The sequence below is a fragment of the Ranitomeya variabilis genome, chromosome 2 (genome assembly GCF_051348905.1).
Source record: "Ranitomeya variabilis isolate aRanVar5 chromosome 2, aRanVar5.hap1, whole genome shotgun sequence".
NCBI classification, from domain to species: domain Eukaryota; kingdom Metazoa; phylum Chordata; class Amphibia; order Anura; family Dendrobatidae; genus Ranitomeya; species Ranitomeya variabilis.
The window spans coordinates 237,238,874-237,248,365 of NC_135233.1; the positions used below are offsets into that span (position 1 = coordinate 237,238,874).

The 9,492-nt window shown below is 43.1% G+C and overlaps 1 protein-coding gene across 1 annotated transcript; it reads right to left on the reverse strand.

Annotated features, from left to right (window-relative positions):
- Positions 1 to 898: 898 nt before the first annotated feature.
- LOC143803710 (olfactory receptor 5A2-like) lies at positions 899 to 1,687 on the reverse strand. Its single transcript, XM_077281487.1, has one exon. The coding sequence runs from the start codon at positions 1,685 to 1,687 to the stop codon at positions 899 to 901; it is 789 nt and encodes a 262-aa protein (XP_077137602.1).
- Between the last annotated feature and the right edge of the window lie 7,805 nt (positions 1,688 to 9,492).

Consider the following 9,492-nt stretch of genomic DNA (forward strand, 5'->3'; position numbering starts at 1 on the left):
CACAACAGGTGATGCACGCTTATGGTGCATGCACGGGTGCTTCCTGTCTCTTAAAGAGACAGCTCACACCTAATGTTTCCCCAGCCAATAGCTAGGAGGCACTTAGCTCTTAAGGCACTTTCACTTGTTGGAAGCTGCCTGAGCATCATCAGTATTTATTTAGTCTGCATGTTGCTAAATCCGTTGTCAGGTCCCTGTTCCAGTGCCTGTCCTGTTCCCCAAACCTGAACTAGTCCTGCCTTCCTGAACCTGCCTAGTCTGAACCTGTAGCAATACTCTGAATCTGTCCGGTCTGATACTGCTATTCAGTTCTGCCTGAACCTTGAGCCAGTCCTATGTTCCCGAATCCACTCTGTAGTCCAGTATCCATTCTGGTCATGATCCTGCCCTACCAGCTACTCCGAGTCCATACCTCCGCTGTGGTTACGGGGTCTTCCTGGAGTGGTACCTGGCGAACCCCTGAAGAACTAGTCTAACCACAAATCAGGGGCTCTAGTGAAGAACCAGGTGCTTGCTTAATTACACAGTTATTGTCCGTGGTGCAGTGGTTCCGTACCCACCAGCGTGACAAGCTGTTTTCTCAGATTTGGCCAGGATATTTGATTTGCGTCAAATTTATTTGGTTGTTGGATTTATTTGGTTGTTCTGAATGACAGATACATGCACTAATTTCAATAAAGAGGTGGCTACAAAAATGGCCAGCTCTCTTCAGTGCCATCCCTCCTCGTGAGTGCTCCTTTATGTTTTGTGTGATATGTATTATCAATGTCAATAATGAGAAAACCAGAAATATAAATACCAGAATCAAACGCACGTTATTTACACTGCTTGCCTAATCACAGTAGGCTTTCTGATGTCACCATTTATTTAATATATTTCAGCATCTTTTTCTCTACATTTAGCTGAACATTGGATGTATACCAGAAGTTCCTTTAACCTTTTTAGACAGTAGTAGCCGCATTGCCCTCTTGATCTCTTTGTTCCTCATACTGTATATGATGGGGTTAATGAAAGGTGTCAGAACCGTGTACAACAAAGATTTCACTGTTTTCCCATAGAAAGTGTCTTCCCCAACCGGAAATGTATATATTGTAATTTGTGTCCCAAAGAAGATGAAGATGATGGTAAGATGAGCGCTGCAGGTGGAGAACGCTTTCCACCGTCCTGCAATGGATGAAATATTTAGGATGGAGATGACAATGCAGAAATAGGAGATGGTGACCACCACAGAGGGCATGAGCATGAGCGGGATGGAAAATATCAAATCTTCCGTCTCTACTATGGAAGTGTCGAAGGAGGCAATGGCCATGATGGGGGCAAAGTCACAGAAGTAATGTTCAATGATTTTAGAGCCACAAAACCTTAATTGGAATAAAGATGCAACTTCAATGAGGAATAGGACAAAACAAATGGCCCATGGCCAGAGGGTGAGGTGCAGGCAAAGCTTGTGGTTCATTAGTGCCGCATAGCGCAAAGGATGACAGATGGCCGCATACCGATCAAAGGCCATCACCATAAGGATCAGGGACTGAGTATAGGTGGAGCTGCAGTACACGTAATACTGGAGGAAGCACCCTGTGATGGACATGTCCCCTCCTCCCATCACTATAAGATACAACATGTTAGGGATAACATTGGTGGTAAACAAAATGTCTGCCACAGAGAGATTTCGGAGAAACAGGTACATGGGCACTTGCAGATGGTGACATGTGGATACCAATATGATAATGAAGACATTTCCAAACAGAATCACAATATAAATCAAGAGAAAGAGAATGAAAAGTGAGATCTTAAAGTTTTCTATGTTTTTAAATCCGAGAAGGAAAAATTCTGTGACTGTGGACTCGTTACTTTCACACATTCTTATACAAGAATCAATCGACCTGTAATACAAAACATATAGAATTTTCATATATTTCCTGTATATAGGACCAGGGCCAATGATGGGGCAAAGTCAGTTTAACAGTTATACCTAAGTGGGCCCCAACCTGACTTGCAGTAGTAATTACAGCAAAAGGTGGGTCCTACAAAGTATTGACTGGGGGGGGGGGGGGGGGGGGGGTTTGGGCTGAATCCAAGGGCATGTCACAGTTTTCAGATTTATATTTTTAAAATGTTTGAGAACGATGTATCATTAACTTTACACTTCACAAATACTTGCTACTTTCTGTTGGTATCACATAAAATCCTAATAAAATACATTTAAGTTTGTGGGTTTAATGTAAAAAAGTGGAAAAGTTCACGGGTTCTGAATGCATTTATTTAAGGCACAAATATATGTGTGTGTGTGTGTGTGTGTGTGTGTGTGTGTGTGTGTGTGTATTTCAATTCTAAGTGGATATTTTTACTTGGGTCAAAGCTAAAAACATACATAGGAACCATATTTTGTTTCACCTGTTTAAGGTTTTGGACTTCTGTTTATTAAAACTGAGCTTCCCGCTGGAAAAAAGGGTAATTAAAAGTCTAAAAACAATGATAATAACATGGAGTACTATGGAGTACTATAATTTAGTGATATAATAAAAATCAGGCAAGGTACCATGAAAATGATCCCATACTAAAGTAAACACCTTGCTGCCACGATGTGTAGTGAGTAAATGCTGCATGGACGGTTTACAATACATACATATTTTTGTTGTCTTGGAATATAAACATTGTATTTTGAGGTACTGAAAAACCCTTAATCAGAGTTGGGACATTTAGGTCACTAGTCTCCTTGGGTTGTCAGGAGAGTGGTCCGAAAACTTAAAGGGAACCTGTCACCTGAATTTGGCGGGACAGGTTTGCGGTCATATGGGCGGGGTTTTTGGGTGTTTGATTCACCCTTTCCTTACCCGCTGGCTGCATGCTGGCTGCAATATTGGATAGCCGGCGCATGCACATTAATGCTTTTCAGCTTTGCCCGCAGTTGGGCAAAGCATACTGCGCGTGCGCAAGGCAAGATTGCCTTGTGCAGGCGTGCACTACGGAGGACACAGCATGAACTTCAATCCAATATTGCAGCCAGCATGCAGCCAGCGGGTAAGGAAAGGGTGAATCAAACACCCGAAAACCCCGCCCATATGACCGCAAACCTGTCCCGCCAAATTCAGGTGACAGGTTCCCTTTAAGAGATCGTTGCCTTGCACAAACAAGGACAAGGATCTACAAAGATTCACATAAGAACACTGGCTACACTACCTGGTGGAAAAGAAAAGTTGTCACCGGCTGCCACTAGATTCCTGAGGGAGCAGGTGGGCAAAAAAAACCAAGTCACAGAAAAAACCTGCTACAAGATTTGGTGACAGCGGGCACTGATGTTTCAATTTGCACAGAAAGGTGCATACTAGTTACCCAAACTCCAAAACTTTTACTGACCCAAGAGTACAAGAAAAGTCACCTCCAATATACTGAGAACAATATAGATAAATCACAGCAGTGTCTTGGAGCTTTTCAGCCTATGGATCAGCGGTATGTCTAGAGTAGGAAGATTGAAGCATGAATACCCTGCCTACAGTGAAGCATGGCGGTGGTGCCGTGATGCCTACAGTGAGACATGGCAAGGTGTCTGACTTGAACCACATAGAAAATCTTTTATAGGACTTGAAGAAGGTGTTTGCAGCATGACAACCTAAGACTATTAACAATATTAGTGACATGGAGGCATTGCCTATGAAAAATTAGCTAATTCCCCAGGAGCACTGCCAGAAACTGGCTATGCATCACCTTTGCAGCAGGTCATAACAGCCAGAGGGGCTCTACTAAGCACTAACTATACTTGGCATGAATGAGTGAATAGTCATGAGATTGCAGTAATCAGTAAATTATTCATTTTGGGGAGAATTTGGAAAAAACATTTGTTATATTAGTTGTTCAGATTTTACATTGTTCTTGTTTCATTGGTTTATTGCAAACAGCAGAAAGTTTTGTTAATTTTCCTGAGAAACAAACCTAGATCATGCATGCTTTGATACCTGATGCCTATACCAAAACGTCACAGTGTCAAACATACTACGTGTCTACAGTACTGTATGTTCCAGATATGTGAAGATGAATGAAAACAGTGTCCATTTTATTATCGCTCTTCATAACTTGGTAAGAACAAAAAATAAGAATAGTGTTCAAAAGTTGTAGAAGTAACACTAGTAGTAGTAAATGTGTTAAATGCATTAGTAACACTGATAATAATAATAATAATAGCAGCAGAAGTAATAACAATGGTTATAACAGTAGCTGTAATAAAAAACTGTATACTCCAACCGCCAAAAAATAGTAATAATAATATCTGTATTATTTTTTCAGTCTTTTGATAAAATCATTTTTTAATGAACCTACCTTCTTTTATTTCTAGAATTTGGTAACGTTCATGAAATTATTCACCATTTTTGATATTTTTTTGGTTTTGGTACAACGGGCACAGTGCACGATGATGTTCCTTCTCCTATGGAGGGTGTATCACAGCACAGTGAGAGCTTTGTGCCCAAATTTCTCCTGTAGTTTTGACCTTATATACATCATTGCCCTCCCTGGTGACGTACTGCACCATGCCCCTTGTGTATAATTAGAAATCCGGAAAGTTGTTATAAGAAAATAAAAATGTGGATTTGACCTGGAAGAAAATCCTCATCAGAATACTATTAACGGGCTGCAATGGTGCGTTAATCTGATAGTGTGAGACAGAAGCGACATATAGCTTTATTAATTCACCATTAGTCCTGTTCCCTTCTCCTTACCCATTTACATCTCAACAGGGGAAGGGGAAGTGGAATTGGGTGTTTTATTAAAGGGAACTTGTCAGATCTTTCAATATTTCCAAACCTCCCCTATACAGATTTAGAGCCACAATCAAGTGTGACAGTCAAGTCCTCATGTCCGATCCTGCCATATGGTTACAAAAACAATTTTTATTGTCATTGCTCGGCATATACAAATTATCTCAGAATAGTCAAGAAGGGTAACACTTCCACAGAATAGTCCAGCTTTACACTCTTTAGTAAAGGAATCTTTACTGTAAGGGCAGTAAGTCGTTAGAGAACTCTAATGGGAAAGCAGGGAGCTCACTACTGTAGGGACATTAAAACCATAGAGAACAGTAAGATTATAGAATGCTCCATGGTAAGTGAAGGGAGACTATGGAGCACCTTACTGTAAATGCAGAAAGACTGTAGAGCTTCCTGTGTTACTACCAGGATTGCATACTTGACTTTTTTGTTTTTTTCTGGACAGCTTATCAAAAAATCACGGACAGGCAATACCTTTCACAGTCACATTGGAAAACCTTACTGAATCATTATGATTATCAGTTATTCATGTCTACAGACCATAATTTTGATATGAAGACATCAACTGTAAACTATAAAATGAGGATAATTACAGTCAAAATAATGGTATAAATTTCCTCAGCCTCAAAAAAATCACGTCTTTTAAATTTTTTTACGGACGGGGGAAAAAAGTGACCAATGACAATGGTTATTTAGATTGCAGTAACATTTGGTTTACACTTTTGGAACTTTTCAACTTTCAAAAGTTTTACTGAATGCAAGTTTTCACCACAAGAGCCATAAACTCTACATTTAGCCATCGAACTGGAAAATTAGGTTATATCTTCTTTGGATTCTATTCTGAAACTGGACAAGGTATTGGATAATATTGACAGACAGACCATATGGCAGCCTGGATAAAGAGAGGCAAATCTGGATGGTATGAACGTGTGCAGGAATCCTATCTTCAATGGATGTGCACTGGTAGAACTGGCCCATAGGTCATGCATTGTGTGTGGAGAGGGACACAAACACTGGGTCCTTCTTTCTTGGGTGGCAAATCCTAGTGTTATGCATGTGGTTGTGGAACCACTGTACCATGGTCCAGTGAGAGCCTGGAGGGGCGTAACTAAACGACCACCTGGTTCTTCACTAGGACCAGAGCAGAGCGTAAGGGTAATTGTACAAGTTGGTGTCCCTGCTGAGAGGAGGAAGGGGACTCTTATGGGGGCGCCGGCACTGTTCTCTCACTACCAAATTGTCTTGATGTGCATTCGTGAACTGCCAGAACCTGGTTGACTCTCTCTACCTGTCCGTTGGATTGAGGGTGGTGCACAAAAGGGAAGTCCAGCATTACGTTTAAAAGTCTGCACAAAATTCGCCATAATCTGGATGTGAATAGGACACCTCAGTCTGACACAATGTGAAGGGAAAAGCCGTGAAGATAGAAGATGTGCAGGATGAATCTCTCTGCAAGCTCTGGAGTGGACGGGAGGCCTGCAATGTAAAACCTATTTTCGAGAAGTGATCCACCACTACCCAGATGTTGGAGCAGCCAAAGGGCACAGGGAGGTCCGTAATAAAGTCCATGGCAATATACTGCCAAGGGCAGGTGCCGAGGACACAGGAAGTGGTGGTAGTCTCTTGGACTGGAGTTGCCTGAGTGTTTTGTTTTTTGCATAACAAAGTTAAAACGGGCAAAAAACAGTGACCACCTAGCCTGGCATGGGTTCAGTCTTTGTGCGGACTGTAGATAGGTCAGGTTCTTATGGTCTGTATAAATGATGATGGGAAGGACTGCTCCCTCGAGAATGTACCGCCACTCCTCTAGAGCAATCTTAATTGCCAAAAACTCTTTGTCGCATTGTTGCACTCTGGGACAGAAAAGGCCTCGGAGAAAAAAATGCATGTATCCATATGCCTGGAGGGAGACTTTTGGGTGAGAACTGCTCTTGCACCAGGAGATAAAGCATCTTTCTTGAGAAAGAATTGTTTGCTTATTTCCAGTCGATGTAATACTGGATAGGAGGAAAAGGCCTGTCTCAGGGAGAGAAAAGCATTCTCAAGCTCTGGAGTCCATAGCTTTGGATCGGTACCCCTACGGATCATAGCAAAGATGAGAGTAGTCCAGGATGAGAAATGCAGAATGAATTGTGTCAGTAGTAATTGGCGAATCCTAGGAATCGGTGGATAGCCTTAATACCAGCTTGGCAAGGCCACTGGAGGATGGAAAACAATTTCTCCAGATCTATCATCAAGCCCATGTCCGAGATGATATAACCTAGGAAAGGCAGGGAAGATTATTTAAAAATGCATTGGTCAAATTTAGCGTACAGGAGATTCTCCCTAAGTTGCTGCAGGACTTGGTGAACGTTCCGCCTATAAGAAGGAAGTTCTGGAGAGATGACCAAGATATCGTCCAGATAAACCATGATGCAAGTATAGAGGAGAATGCGGAATTTGTTCACAAATTCTTGGAAGACAGCTGGGGCAATGCTGAGCCCAAACGGCATAACTCGGTACTCATAATGACCGTCCCAGGTGTTGAAAGCCATCTTCCATTCATCTAATTGACGTATCCGGATTAGATTTTATGCTCTTCTTAGATCCAGCTTGTTAAAAATCCTGGCATCTCTGAGGCGATCAAACAACTCCGGGATCAACTGCAATGGATATTTGTTATTAACCATGATCTGATTGAGAGCCCTATAAACTATGCAATGACAGAGAGTTCCATCCTTTATCTTGTTAAAGAAGAAGTTACGACCAGAAGGCGGATGGTAATCCCGACAGAGAAGATGGTCCTACAGGCATCTGAACAGGTACAAGACACCTGTCATGATCCAGTCCGGGTTTTTAGTCCTGTCTGCTCTTTTACCAAACTTTGCTCTGCCTCATTCTGGGTTCAGGTTTGCTATTTAGCTCCACTGCATCCTGAAGGTGGTGTCAATTATATTTTCTGCCTACGGCGTGTGTATCTGACTCTGGTAGTACCCTGATTGGTCTTGCTGCGCTTTCTGACCTTGCCTGTGTTTATTCCTTCTTCCCTGCCCGTCCTGTCTTAGTGTTTCCTGATTGCTGTTGGATTTCCCAGTGTTTGACTCGGCTTTGACTCTGACTTGACTTTCCCTCTGGTCCCAGGTACTTCTGCCTTTTGTCTGGTTTTGACCCTTTGGCTCTTCACTGACTCTGTGCTTGTTTTTTCCCTTTGTACTGCATGACGGTTTAGGTTTTAAATCGGCTTCACTGCAGCACTGCAGGTCTGCTCTTGCAGACTTGTTACTACACTATTGCCATCTAGTGGAACTGCATAGCGGCAGCATGACAACACCTCTCTGGATCTCCAATCAATGATGGGTTCATGCACACTAAGCCACGGAAGACCCAGGAGAAGTGGATGAGACAGACTAGGGAGCACATAGAAGGCAATGTTATCAATGTGCAGCATTCCTATCCAGAGCTCTACTTGCTCGGTGGCCACCCAACTGGCTTCGGATAGGGCCTTCTCATCGACAGATAACACAAACAACAGCTTTTGGAGTCGTTGAACGGGGATCTGATAACGATTTTCCACTGCTTGCTGCATAAAATTCCCTGCCACACCGAAATTCAGGTACACCGTCTAAACGAACCGGGAACCTCCACAAGTCACAGATACGGTTAGGATCAATGGTGGAGAGGGATTATTCTTTCCCAGGGTAGCCTGTTATGACCTGGTGGTTAGGAGCACCTGGAATGACCTGATGGTTAAACTAGAAGACAGGACAAGCTCTGGGGAGTGGGATCTCTGCTGACCGCAAACTCTAATCCTATCGCACACACTAGAAATAGCCGTGGAGCGTATCTAACTCTCCCTAGACGCCTCTTCACAGCCTAAGAGCTAACTACCCCTAAAGATAGAAAATAAAGCCTTACTTTGCCTCAGAGAAATTCCCCAAAGGAAAAGGCAGCCTGTCATGAATCCCCAATGGCTAGGGATAGCTCAGGACAAGCAAAGTATAAAAATATCGGACGAGCTCTAGGGTGATGGAACCTGGGCTGACCGCTGCCCTACGCCTGACAAACGCAACTAGAGATAGCCAGGGAGCGTGCCTACGTTGGTTCTAGACGCCACGCACCAGCCTAAGAGCTAACTAGTACTGCAGAGAAAACAAAGACCTCACTTGCCTCCAGAGGAATTAACCCCAAAAGGTATAGTTGCCCCCCACATGTATTGACGGTGAAATGAGAGGAAGGCACACACATAGAGATGATGTATATAGTTTTAGCAAATTGAGGCCCGCTGAAAACTAGAAAGCAGAATGATACAAAAGGGGACTGAGCGGTCAGCAAAAAACCCTAATCGAAAAAACCATCCTGAGATTACAAGAACCCATGTGCCAACTCATGGCACATGGGGAGAACCTCAGTCCACTAGAGCAACCAGCTAGCATAGAGACATTCTAAGCAAGCAGGACCAAAAACCAAACAACTGAAAATCAGAACTTAGCTTATCCTGAAAGATCTGGGAGCAGGTAGGCAGGAACCAAACAGAGCACATCTGAACACATTGATAGCCGGCAAGGGAAATGACAGAAAGGCCAGGTAAAATAGGAAACACCCAGCCTCTGATGGACAGGTGGAAACCAAAGGCCGCAACCCACCAAAGTCACCCAGTACCAGCAGTAACCACCAGAGGGAGCCCACAAACAGAATCCACAACAGTACCCCCCCCCTTGAGGAGGGGTCACCGAACCCTCACGAGAACCCCCAG

Excerpts from the sequence above, each read along its gene's own strand:
- LOC143803710 (XM_077281487.1), bottom strand. The coding sequence starts at position 1,687 with ATGTACCTGTTTCTCCGAAATCTCTCTGTGGCAGACATTTTGTTTACC.